The following is a 14,150-nucleotide window of genomic DNA, read 5'->3' as shown; positions in this document are numbered from 1 at the left end:
GTTTAGTTTTTTCATGTATGACACTAAAAACAAATAAAACCCATGGGCAAATTATACCAAACACAGAACACAAAATAATCTGCTTTTGTCATTTTAAATCCATTAAATGTTTATGACTTTATGTTTTAAAAAAGATCAAATTAATGTGACTGTAGTTTGTTTTTCATTGCTCATCTTAAGATGGAAACTCTTCACCCAAACTGTGTAGCTTAAGTACAAACAAAAGCGCCTGTAGTTTGTCATTGGTGGAGTAAGTAAATATGAGGAGAGACATGGGGGTTGCTGAAAGATAAACTTCTCTAAGTAAAGTTTACAAATGGACTTGTCCAGTGAAAACAGTGACGACTGTTAGAAAACAGAGCAATTACATCCCTATCATTTTAAACCACTAGGGGGCAGCTGCCAACCTTTTCTTGATTTCACATGTGATACAGGGGTCAGCCAAATTATTTACACAAGGTGACAAGTGGCATTTTAATATAGGGGTATACCTGATTTAAGATTTACTGCCAGTTAAATTCTGAATAAATCAAATTACAAAAACACCTTAGCAGAAACATTGAGCTGTGAATGCAGCTGTATCTGCTGCATTGTAATCTGGTGAAATCAGTTGTAATTGACAGATTCTCCCTAGGATTGTTTATGTGCAAGTTAAAACACTGACTGAGCCCTGTGCCATCCTGTTGCGGACAGTCAGGGGATATTTCTTCAACATGAGGACATGAAGAGCTTGAAACGACACTGAACTTTTATTATAAACAAAAACACAAGCAAAACAGAGCTACATGTGCCCCAACCCCAATACAGCCAAATGTCATATGGTTGGTCCACAGCTTTGGTCCAGACTAATATATCTCAACAACTAGTGGATGGATTCACATGAACGTTTGTAAAGACATTCATGGTCCTCAGAGGAGGAATCCTACTGACTTTTGTGATCCCCTAGCTTTTCCTCTGTGAACCATGAGGTCAAAATTTCCATTCACATTTCATCGCATTTTTGTTTTTTTGTCCAAAAATCTCAACAACAATTGGCATCATGGAAGATCATGGTACGGACATTTGTTTCTCCTTCAGGATGATTTGTAACTTTTCATACAGCAACATCATCAGGTCAACATTCAAATATTTCCAATGTTTTGATTTACGACTGAATTCCTGCTTAATTAATAACATTTTCTATTAACCTCAGCTGTAATTAGTATTGTTAGTACACTCCAACCTAGGACGGTGATCATTCTAAGCACTGCAAGTGCTAAGCATCAGCATGTTAGCATTGTCATTGTGGGCATGGTAGTGACACATCACTCTGACCCACAGGACTACGTGGCATACAGCACTGTCTGCCATTGGCCAAATCAATAAACCACACGATGCAGCATTTCAGCTGCATTATCACCGTTTACAGAAGAAACTTTCAAATCTGTCTCCACCAGTAAAGGAGCTGCACAACAGATGAGAGTTAGATTAGAGATCAAATAGTGGTGAAGGTGAAACTGAGCCCAAAATATGTTCCATTAAAATGAACCATAACACTTAAACCAGTCAAATTAAAAATTATATTTCTATATTAGAGGTAAATTTGGTTCTGGGCATGATTTGAAGTATTTAGTGTAATGTTGTAGTAAACCAGGTCACGCTGATATTATCAGTCAATTATGAACTGCTCGGGAATGTGGAACAGTTAAGTGTTTGTTTTTCGATACACCTGTGATAAGAATACAGGTTACCAGGAGACCAACTGAGGTCAACGATGACTCAAGGGTGATATTGTACTGATATTCCCCTGAAATGAAATAATAATAAATAATACAATTATTATCTTTATTTTTACAAAACTTGTCTCAATCTATCATTGGTTGGAAATGGTACAGGGTTGTGTTCACACCATACAAACATTGAGCAACAAGTTTCACGTCTTCAGTCGTTTTTCTCCAAACATTCTGAGCCATAACGTACATTTGGAGGGTGATTATGAAGATTTCTGGTTTAAAAATAAAGAGCATTTTCAGGTTAAAATCTTGATTCACCTGACAGCTCTTGGTTCAAGGTTTGTTTGTTTTTTGGCACATACACAAATCATACAAGACAGTGTGCAGTGAAATGCAAAAGCCCTCTGAAGATGAGCTTATAGCTGGTAAGATTAAAAGAAAACATAGTATTAAGATATAGAGATGAAAAGATAAAGATGAAATATTATACAGTATACACATTATGCTATCTACTGTATGTAAGTATCCAATACAAATATATACATAAGCACAAACTATAAGCAAATATTGACACAAATAGTAAAATAGTTAAATAGTAATGAAGGTGCAAACATTGATATGAAGATAAAATAAAGAGTGAAGCAATAAGAATGGTTTAAGGTCGTTTAAAATGGTTCCTGCATTTTGACAAAGTGTCATTTGAGTTTATTGCTCAACGAGAGGTTAATCAGCAGTCGGGTGTTACTCATGTGAAAGAGGAAATATTTGAGAAATTTTGGTTTCTTACAGGCAAACCTTTGACACAATGTGTCACTTCCCATGACTGTCACATAGATTGAATCATTGTTAGTAATTCTGTTTTAGAAGAAGAGAGACAGCAAATAGGTGGAGAGAACCTGATTCATTCAGTTCGTGTCATACAGCCTTCCAATACGGTTATATATTTAACTGATATAAGCTGTAGTAAAGATAGTCATTCGTCATAAAGACATGCCATGGTATGAATCAATCTCACATGTTACTGATAGTATTTGCCCTCCTTTTACTTTTGATTTAGGTGGTGAGATCAGTGTGTTTTTAGTCTTAAAACCATGTTTAGTTCCGCATTCATAACTTTATTGCTATAATTGTCGTTCTAAATAATTTTCGAGAACCACTGACACCTGTTATGTGCTGCTTGTGTCACTGCAGGAAGTAAGTTTGTTCTGTAGCTGTCTGACTGTAACAGCCAACAAAATTTACTTTTATTTTTTTGTGCTAGGATGATTCCCAACCAAAGCGTTGGACAAATATATAACATGTATGTGTTGAATTACTGTATATTTATTTAAACCCATCCTAATGCTATTATTAAATATTAAAATGCTGGAAAATGTGTATCAAGTTAAGAACACAGGATACCTTTATAAGTGCATTTTTGATAAATCTTTTGCTTCAAATGAAATTGAATGTATTCCAAATTATAGAAGTTGACTAAAGTTCAATTTTGAGGTACCTGTAACTGACTGTTTACATTTTATGCCTGTTTTATTTGCAGATTACAATTACTTTAAATTTGCACATACAAAAGATCATCTCACCCAATATGGAACATTTTCCTGTGGAGACCCCACCAACCCCGGCTCATGCTTTTTCACTCTCACCCTTTTACTGTGTATTTCTATACATTGTAGATTCATTATTTAACCCAGAAACCCCCCAGTATTGCTGTCATAGTAAACTGTCTGACTTCACTTGTGTCAATTAAAGGGGGTCAGTTAGATTTAATGCAACTTTATTTAGGAGCTATAATGGGATTATAAACTGTAACTAATAATTTCATTGATAGCCTTAATCATTTACGTAGTTATTTACTTTCGAAATAAATTTTAAGCCAACTTAAACTTTTGGGTTGACATGTTGTGAAAAATTGGCATACTTTTTGGACCACTCACTTCTGGAAAGGGGCTTCAGGATGATCAGGACCAAAACCCATTTATTTTTAACTTTTTAGCATCTGCTAATAATTAGCAGCATTTTAACAGTGCAAAGAGAAAAGGAAAACACATGCCAGTGGAATTTTTCACAACTTGGCAACCCAAAATGTGCTCCTATTAATAGGCCCAGCCTGTAAACAAAATTGCAACTGAAATTAGATACTACTGACACAATATGACACTGGGGCGTTTGGGGCTTTTAGGCCTGCCTGGTTTGCCCTTATGTTAATCCAATATTCCAGTAATAATGGATTAATTCCCTATTATTGTAAACACAGTTACATTTACACAAGTGAAGGATCTCAGTGCCTCTTCCACTACTGCCAACCTCGAGTGGCATTTACGAAAACACGCCTGTGGGCTACAGTTTTATAAGCTTAACTGAAACTAAATCTAAAAAGTCCTTTATGATTGAAAAAAAAAGAAAATCTCTTTCATTTTCGCTTTTATCGGTGGCTCCAGGGGGCTAATCTGATAAGAAGGAGCCAGCGGAAGTTCTCGGTTATCAGCAACCATCAGACCCAGTGTACGTTTTTTTTTTGGACCGATACACAAGAGTTGAAGATTTAACGAGGAGACCCTGAAGGCAACATGGGCAAAAAGGAGAAGTCGAGGGAAGAGGTGGGGAGAAGTTTGAGGAGCCGAGGGAGGGACTATAAACGGCCGGAGATAGTCTAACATTTCAACACATCGTCGTCCTCGCCTCTCGTCGCAGGGTTTGTAAAGACTTCATCTCAAAGGTAAGCCTCTAAAACACCGCCACAGCGTCGACATTTATTTATTTATTTTAAACTTCCGCTAACTTTCAGGGAACTTCAGCCGTTAACGCTTCACTCTTCCTCAAAATGTCGCCAAAAAAAAAAGTTGATGTTTTCTCTCCAACGGCCGTGAAAGAAACGTGTCCCGAGCCGCCGCTCAGCTGTTTGTCTAAGACTAATTTAAGTTGTCAAACCCTGAACAAATTCAATAAGAGAAAGACGCGCTCTGGTTGATGTAATTCGGCCCGGGACAAAGCTTCCTATTGTTGCTGCCGGCCGTGATTAACGGTCCGGGGCAGGGCCCGGTTCGAGGCTCTTCGTTAAAACGGTTCCCTTGATCCATTTAGGGCCCAGCAGCCGACGAGGCCGCGACAGAGACACAAACAACGAGCTGCTTCTGCCTTTTTTTTTTTAATGATGGATTTAAAGCTGTTCCTGTTTACTGGTGTCTCCAAACTTTGATTTGACTCTTAAATGTATTTTTATGAAATGGATGTGTGCCAACGGCTGTAACGGGCAGTAACGGCTGTAATTAAGCTAACAATAGGAGTGTGTTGCCTCACTGACCCCCGGAGACTCACTTTAAATACTGTTTATTAACTATATTTAACATTAATAAACGCGTCGTATGTCACAGATGTCCTGATCACGGGTCCAGGCTTTTTTATCGTATCCTTCAGTAGATGACTCATATTTCCCCCCATGCTGCTGCTGCTGCTGTTTATAGCAGAGCTGATCTAATGTTCATATAATCCTGCCTTGAAAAAGTGAAAGAAAGTGTTTGATAAGTGAATGCGTGTCCCTTTTTTTTTTGATCCAGGAAACTAATCCTCATCAACCATGGGTGTAGAAGGAGGAATGAAGTGTGTCAAGTTCCTGCTTTTCTTCTTCAACTTCATCTTCTGGGTGAGTGGCAGCTGTTTATTTATAATCATGTTTACAATCAAACTCAATCTTACTGAGAAGTGAAAGGAGCTCGTGGTGGTCAGAATGAAAGCAGCAAAGGGGGTTTTGGTTTGTTATCAAGATAAAACAGCTTATCTTTTTAGGCAGAACTTTGTTCACCTCTGGTCTGGGTCATTTCATGACATTACTCCTTCCCATCAACCCCATGACTGTGAGCATGAACTTTTGTCTGGTTTAGGTTAACATAAAGTGTGTAGTCATCTGTTAAATCAGCTGATGACTAAACCCACTTACACAATCTACTGTTTGACATCCAGCTCATGATTTATTCTTCCTTGTAAGCTGGCATGGAGGAAACTTAGGACATCTCAAATATCCTGGGCTAACCTGAACCTTTCCCGGATGTGACCTGTTGGCAGTCTTTTTATTGTGTGCTTTAGAGCGAGAGGTGGTGATGATGGAATGTGAATCTTATGACCAGATTTCAAAGTGTAACTGTATCATGTGACCGGTCCAGATCAACGCGCTTTCTTTCTTTCTTTCTTTTTTTTCTCCATTCCCCTCCCTCGCTCACACAGTTTACAGCTTTACTATGGCTTGTTTGCACAGTGGACTGCAACAAGTGCAATCTTGATAGTCATCTCACACTTGACAGGAGGAAGTACAGAATGACAAAGATGTATGTAGTAACAAACACATAAAGATGTCCTTAACATCAGCTCATAACTACATTATAAAACATTTTATGTTAACTTAATGCTGAATAGGCGGGGCTCAAGTAACACTTTACCTTATTTATTCATTTTTGGACTATTTTCTAAATTAGTAAATTTATATCAGAGTTGCAACCGTATATAACATTTTTGTGGTATAGGTGTTATGATAATTGACAATTATCATACTGTGAATTTTTAGCAAGTTTCATGTCTGTTAGAACATAATATTTTGTGAAATCATAGTAAAGCCTTCATTCAACCAAAAACCCTTATGTTTACATAGTCACTGATAACAATAATACAAATTATGTAATACAGTACATCGTGATACAGTGAAACCATGACATTTTCTCCTCCTCTATATTATGGGTGGGCGATCGGACACTTTTAGATCGAGGTTAAGCTTGATGGTGTACACAATCAACTTTTTAGGCAAATTGTAGAGATTTTTTAATGTTCTCTGCACTTTACATAACCTCATTGATAAGTGGATCCACACTACAACAAACGAATAGAGTGATGTAGCTAGCTAGATGGCTATGCTGATTGGACACATTTCATAATATGGCTGACATTGTAAATTAGGAGTGTCGCAATATACCACTATTAATTATAACCGTAATATTTACAACTTTAATATTGATATTGTGTTAATAATACAAATTTGATAATATTGTGGAAACAATCCAGTGCCTCTTAGAGTTTTTCAGATGCGTTTTGTTCTCACCTTGCAATAATAGGTGGCAGCAATGCACCTCAACGCTGCTTTCCAGACTTCATAAACAGAAAAAATCGTAGCAGATTAGGAGCTTGTGCCAAAGGAGAACTATCTTTGATTCTATTGTACTGTATTCTAGTATTGCTTTTCTGGAATTGACGTGACCATCTTTGCTCTGTTTGCCTGCTCTATTCACCCTTTCATGTTTTTCCTATGTCAATCATTAGCCGCCTATTTGACTCATGCTCAAATATTGACACTGGTGGTACCAACAAGGAAAGGTTTTCAGCTGCACACTGGGCTACATCCATTGTAAATATGAAAGCTTTTATCCTGATACTAGCATTTCTGTTCATTTTACTAGTAATGTTTTAAAACAATGTAAACAGTGCAGAGTAGTAAGACCAGTTTGACTGGCCGCTGTTGTTCCTGGGGCTACTGTTAATTTGTTTGCCGACTAAGCTGCATTTTAATAGCTGTTAAAAACGGCAACAGAGAATTTGTCCCAGAGGAAAGACAGAATGGAAGCATAACATCTGACTTGTCCCTGAGTCTTCTGTAATAACCATGAGGTGTCTTTATGTCCCTATCCTGTGCCACATCCTGTTAGGATGTGTTTGTTTTTGCATGGTGACATTTATATTAGGTGTGATAAAAAGGATAATAAATGGTCTCAGCTGGAGTCACGAATGATAAGCATTGTAAGGTTATAACTAGAGCCTTACCGATGGTCAATTTTTTGGGCAGATGCCAATACAGATAATAGGGAATAAAAAATTCCGATATTGATATATCGGTGGATAAACATACATTTTTTGCAATGATCCATGAAATGTGGGTATCAAACAGTTGTGACAAAGACCTGTAATGGAGGCAGGATATTTTACAGTTTAGCAATAAACTTTTTTGTCCAAAATGATTGTGCTGAAACAGTAAACTTCACTAATTAGAATCATCCGATAATTATAAATTATACACGCTACTTTTTCTGCTTTATAATCTTGAAAAAAGTTTTTCACGTTATCAAATGTGAATATTTGCTGGTGTTCTTCTTTTCCTCCCATACCAAGATGCATAGCTAGAAATGCATTGACAGCAAAACCATTGTTTATGGTACGGCTTGCATGGTGTGTGCTCCTGTCACCGCTCCATAAATTACATATGATGGCCGCTCCGCAATCAGCCCTGCTTGACAGGAGCACCTCGCTGTTTTGCCAGAAAAAACGGTTTTTCTGAGGCGTTTTTTTGAAGCTGTGTGGACTGTTATCAAAATAAAGCGGGGATGCTGAATATGTTAACCCTGGGAAAGTGTGAAAAGTATTTTTCACAGTTTACTGACTAGCATTGACCAAAGGTGAATTAAGAGTTAGCAAGAAAATCATCTCGAGGTTAATAAACATCAGTTGGAGCTTAGTGAAGTCACAATGACAAGTCCAAAGTCTGAGTCAATGGATTGTCCAGGCTGATGTATTAATATGTTTGCAGAGGTTCTTGCCTTGTGGTCAGTTCAGTATCATCATAGCAGTCATCATATAAGCTGTTTTAAGACTGTCAGCATTAATGATGAAATACAAGTTCCAAGCAACACTCAAAGAAATAAGTTGCAGTATTCTTTTGCACATGCACAGCACCTAAATTAATAGTAAATTACTTTTTACAGTTCAGTTAGGCAGTCAGAGTTAGTCTGTTAATGTCCAATGTATCCAAATCTTTAGTGTAACATAGCGCAAGACAAAAACAGCACACTTGAGAAGAAGGAACTAGGAAATGTGTAAATCTCCGTGCTGTATTATAGGCAACTGAACTTGTTTCATTTCTTCCTCAGTTCTGAAAATGTGTAACATTTTTGGTTGGAAAAGAAGTTCAACAATGTTGTTTTGGCTCTGGTAGTAACTTCCTTTTTGACTTCAAATTTAGTTCCACCACAGCCTTGTTGTACATGAGCTGACTGCCTACTCTCTGTTTGATGAAGCACTGTCAGAGTAAAGGCCATGCAGCTCACTGTGGTGTTTGTTTTAGAGCTTGTTGATCCCAGCTGATCGTGGTTAAACAGCTCACCCACACAATGTTTGCAGAAGATATAATAAAGTGCTCTCATCGGCCCACCCAAAGCTGTGACACTTGAATATCACAGTTTAACACCTTACCACCTTGCATCTGCGTACAGGAACTGAAGTCTGTTGCAATTTCCCTCCACATATTTAGCATTAGTGCTTACTCATTTTGTTTGTGTCAGACGCTCATATGGAAGAAAAGAAATATTCAAATCCTATAAGTAAGTGAATATCTACTTCTTAAATTTTTCGAATTGAAATATTTTACTCTGAAAACCATCTAGACTTCACCTCGACCCCGCATAGCATGACTCGCTCATTAAAAAAAATGTAATAAGCACTTGTATGTTCTTACCCTTAGCACTTACATCATAGCACTTTTGTACTTATGGTATCCTTGATAAATAGCAGCTACTTTGCTCAGATGAGGGCTTGAAAATTGTTTCTATCTTTTCTTTCCTACTTTATCGACGGTGATATGTTGTGGTTTCTTTCTTGTGACAAATGTACTTATTGTAAGCTGCTTTGGACAAAAGCATCTGCTAAATGCCCTAAATGTAAATGTAAATGATCTGTCTACATTTATGTGATTTCATATCCCATCTTTAAAATTTCCACACGGTTATTTAACTTGTGCAATTTCAAAAAACTTCATACAACAACAAGAAGTTGCTCAAATTCAGACATCATAATTCAAGAATTCTCCTGAGGATAGAAAAAAATCTAACCGGACACTGTAACGTAGAAAAAAGTCATGTTTTGGAGACGCCAAAACTTGAAAGTACGCTCTGGAAGTCATAATTCAGTGAATTCAATTCAGTGGCATTACAGTAAGTATATAGTAGTGTTTCAATTTCAAACTAAGGTACTCAGCTGCTTATAAAACTTACATTATTACTGCCTAGGGCTGGGCGATATGGCCTTTAAATAATATTGCAATATTTTTATGCTATATCAGGATACTGAATCAATATTTCTAAATCCCCTCAAAAGCGCTTCATAACTTCTAGGACTGGGCGACATAAATCAAATACCACAATATTTTTTATATTACATTGAGACAATAATGTAGGGATGACTATTGGTACAATGAGATTTTTTTGATAAAAATAAAGTAGAACAATCTGCTAAATTCAGAAAATTACAAAACTTTAATGTAATGCAGCCTTTAAAACCAAGAAAAGCAAATACTTATCGCAGTGTAATGATATCCACAATCTAAGCTGATGTAAAGTGTCATATCATGATAAGGATATAACACTGATATATTGTCTTATTCTGCTTGTTCTTTACTTCCAATGTGTTATCAGATAATCAAATAAGACATAACAGTTTCCACTATAGACCTAAACCAAAGAAAAATGCTTGCATCGCACAAAGTGAGTAGAAATTATTCAACAGATTCCACCTTAAACAATCTCCCTCTCTTTTCTGCAGATATGTGGCCTCGCATTGATTGTCCTGGGAATCCTGGTTCAACTGGGTCTTCACAAAAACATGATGATCAAAGATGCATCAGCCTCCGGAGTTCCCATCGTTCTCATCGCAGTTGGTGTGGTGATTTTCTTCATCGCCTTCTTTGGCTGCTGCGGTGCCTGGAAAGAGAACTACTGCATGGTCACCACGGTAATTCAAATAGTGTGACATCTGTTAAAGCACACAGTAGAATTTAACTTTGTTTTGTGGGTTTTTTAGCACTGCCTGATGATAATGTGTGTTTAATTTCTCTTTTTCCCTCAGTTTGCTGTCTTCCTCTCACTGATCATCATTATTGAGATCGCAGCAGCAATCGCTGGATACGTCTTCAGGAACAAAGTGAGTGTAGAATTTAAATGTTCTTTGTGCTTAATAACAGTGAAGTTGTGTATTTAACTCGGCTTCCATGTTGTATCTCCCATTCAGGTCTCAGCTGTCGTCCAGGATAGTCTCACTGACATGATCACCAACTACAACAACAGCACAGAAGAATTCAGAGAGAGTGTGGATAGGCTGCAGATCGATGTGAGTTCAGTGTAAATTTTCCTACTCACTGTTTACTTAGTGTGACAACACCTTCGCAAAACACTGCTGCATCCTGATGGTTGGTGCTGCACTGTTTTTCTTTGCACAGTCTGTTGACACAAAGAATGTACTCTGACTGTACTTTTGACTGTCACATCACCATCGCCGAGCTTTTAAAGCTGACATGTCCATGTTAAATGTTTTCCATTTGACACATGTTCTTTTCCAGTTGAAATGCTGTGGTGTGAACAGTTCCTCTGACTGGAGACACTACAAACCTGAAGGAAACTCTGTGCCTGACTCATGCTGTGTGAACGTCACCACAAACTGTGGAAGCGGGATCATGACAGACACCACCAAAGTGCACCAGCTGGTAAAAACCTCAGTTGTTGTTCATTTGGCGACACGTTGATTACTGGTGGTAACAGCGTGATTTAATGCTACAGCACGCACTACATGAGCAGCTACTTTGTCATAAATACAACAGAAGAAGAACTGTTGTATCTGTTTCCAGTACAGAAAAACTCAAGTTGCTTTAAAAAAAAATTTAAAGTTTTTGATGAACAACCTCAGTCAACAAATACATTGTGCTTTCTGTGTCTGCTACCCAATAAACAGTTTAATGATGTTAATGTGAAGCAGCAGCAGCAGGTGTAAGGTTTAAAGCAACATTATGTAGAAATTGGCATTTTGTGTGATTTCGTGCCCCCCACAGTTTCTGAGAGAAACACCACTGCCGTAAATAAAAATCCCAGGTCTGTAACAGTTTCTCAGACATAATACAGGTGCAAACTACAAACAAAACTCATTATCTCATCACAATGTTATGTCTTGAAAACTTGTATCTTGAAGTAAACATGTATGTAACGCTGTGATCCTGAAGTTACATAGTGCTGAAACAAGTCACAGGGGGGCAGAGCTGCTGAGACAGAGACACCATTCACCCTATTACAAGACATTGTACCATCAATGACTTTGAAGCTGTTATTTTAAGGTAAAAGTTAAATATAGATGCTTTAGGTCAGCTGTAGGAGAGGGAACAGTAAACACTGAGGCTGGGTACAGGGAGGCTAGATTACATAGATTCATATTTGTATGTGTGTATATATATATATATATATATATATATATATATATATATATATATATATATATATATATATATATATATACATACATACATACACTGTTCACTACCAAATAAAGGCCCATAATGCCCACTAAAAATTATAAATAAAGGTATATAGTCTTTCTTTATCTATTTATATTTTTCTGTATTTATACACAATTTAGTAGTCATGTATTTAAAGGAAACGTATAGCCTAATGTTATACCTTTCATTTTAATATGAGCTTTACTTATTCAAATTCAGATATTTAAGGGAAAACTTAGAACTATTAAAGAACGATGAAACTAGATACTTTCTCCTGTCTTTTGATGAGGTGAAACCACTGGAATACTTTTGCCCAAACTAATATTGTTTATGTTTAAAATCAGATATTATAAAAAAAAAAATGTAATTTAAAAATATAAATATAAAATATATGTTAAACATTATTTAATGCAGGCCGTTGATGTGATTTTCCCCTCCATCTTGGCCCCTTAGTGGCAAGAAGATCCTAGCCAGGTACCTGTACCTTGATCCAGCCCCGAGTCTATGAGTCATTTTCAGCCAAAAAAACAGAAAAAAAACCTGATAGACAACTATTAACTACACATTCAACACCAACAGCTGAAAAAGTTAGCAGCTTGTTACTGGAAAAGGTCCAACATCTACTTAGTTACACCAAACCAAAACTTGACAAAGAGTAAATATCAGACGGAAGCATCACTCCACACAGGCTGCAAAGCAAATATAACAAAGAAAACATAAAATATTTACTTATTTCACTTTCATTGAATATGCAAGCCCAGTTTGTGACAAAGTGAACAGTTAACACCTCAGTACACTTCTACTAATGGTTGATTTTGTGATAAGTTTTAAATTTTATGCATACAGCATTGGGGTGTGTGGTAGTTCGAACAATGAGGAAGTAAAGTCAGCGCAAACAACACAACTGTTCAAAAGAAGTTTTACTGTGAGGCAACGTGTCTCTCAAATAACAAGCCATCTTTTGTTTTGTTTTAGGGTTGTCATGATGCTATGGAGGCCTTCCTGAAGAAAAACATCCAGTGGGTGATAGTTGGAGCTCTTGTCATTGCTTTCTTGCAGGTATGTAACATCAATAAAAAAAAAACCTTGATGCATTAGAAACATTTGGCCAGACATTACCACTAAAATGATTTCAGATGTTATGTTATGATATGTTTTTGTATTGTCATTGTGATAATAACTTCTTAAATGTAGTCTGTTATATTGTATTTTTATTGTCATGTGTGGTGTTTTTAACTTTCCTCTGACGTGTTCAAGACTTGTCAGCTACAGGACATAAAGATTTTACAACATGTCTTTCAAAACAATATCTCATATATATATATATGTACATATACTCTAACATCACTGTCCTCTCCTTGTGTGTGATTGTTTTAATTCCAGATAATGGGCATCGTGTTCGCCTGCATGTTGATGAGAGGCATCCGCAGCGGCTACGAAGTCATGTGATCCAGCTTCACACCTGAGTAGGAGTTTGTTGTTCAGATCATACTTTCTGGGAGCTTCAGTTGGAGACTGTAATATGTAATATGTTCATCTTATACTTCAAATACAATGCACAGAACAACATACTTTCCCTTGTATTGATTTTGGACTTTATTTTCATAAGTTAACAATATCTCTGCGTCATACTGTATAAGCTTTGGAATTTCAAATGGTAGAAAGGATTAATGTCCACTTTATTGTCTGTATATGTTCTTGTTGGTGAAAAGGAATTCCCGCATCTTTTACTGTGCTTGTTCTGTTGATCTGTTTGGGCGCCAAGTTTTTAATGTTTTGCTGGTTTCTGGTTTCTATTTTTATTAAAGACTCTTTAAATTACGTGTGAATTTGCTTAAAGAGTAAATACAAACAGGAAAACAAATACACCATAAAAGGTATTTATTTGAGACACATTTCCTTTACAGTGCATATAATATTGGCAGAGCATCACAACAGTCAAAACTTAATCAAATAATATCACACATTTTAAAATAAATCATAAACAGCACAACTTTTGCGAGTCATATTTCAGGTGTCTTGTGCCAGTCGTTGCGAAAGGCACAGGAAGCAAACGACATTTCGTATTTTACACTTTACAACACCAAACAACAGCACGAGGGATGTGCAGTTCCTCTCACCACTGACCTGAAGTTTGCAAAAAGCTTGAATGAAAC

The 14,150-nt window shown here is 36.8% G+C and overlaps 1 protein-coding gene across 1 annotated transcript; it reads left to right on the top strand.

The window, feature by feature from the left end:
* The first annotated feature begins 4,338 nt into the window (after positions 1–4,338).
* On the top strand, positions 4,339–13,815 carry cd63 (CD63 molecule). Its single transcript, XM_073470673.1, has 8 exons — positions 4,339–4,428; positions 5,267–5,352; positions 10,278–10,466; positions 10,581–10,655; positions 10,743–10,841; positions 11,071–11,214; positions 12,970–13,053; positions 13,378–13,815. Exons 2-8 carry the CDS (start codon positions 5,287–5,289, stop codon positions 13,441–13,443), a joined length of 723 nt encoding a protein of 240 aa, XP_073326774.1. The 5' UTR covers positions 4,339–4,428; positions 5,267–5,286; the 3' UTR covers positions 13,444–13,815.
* The last annotated feature ends 335 nt before the right edge of the window (positions 13,816–14,150 follow it).

This window comes from Pagrus major, chromosome 7 (genome assembly GCF_040436345.1).
Source record: "Pagrus major chromosome 7, Pma_NU_1.0".
Lineage (NCBI taxonomy): Eukaryota > Metazoa > Chordata > Actinopteri > Spariformes > Sparidae > Pagrus > Pagrus major.
The sequence above is the reverse complement of the archived record's forward strand: the minus strand, read 5'-3'. Positions and strand labels throughout refer to the sequence as shown.

Coding starts and splice junctions, on each gene's coding strand:
- cd63 (XM_073470673.1), top strand. CDS start 5,287: ATGGGTGTAGAAGGAGGAATGAAGTGTGTCAAGTTCCTGCTTTTCTTC. Junction 10,467..10,580: donor ACTACTGCATGGTCACCACG/GTAATTCAAATA, acceptor TTTTTCCCTCAG/TTTGCTGTCTTCCTCTCACT. Junction 10,656..10,742: donor GATACGTCTTCAGGAACAAA/GTGAGTGTAGAA, acceptor TCTCCCATTCAG/GTCTCAGCTGTCGTCCAGGA.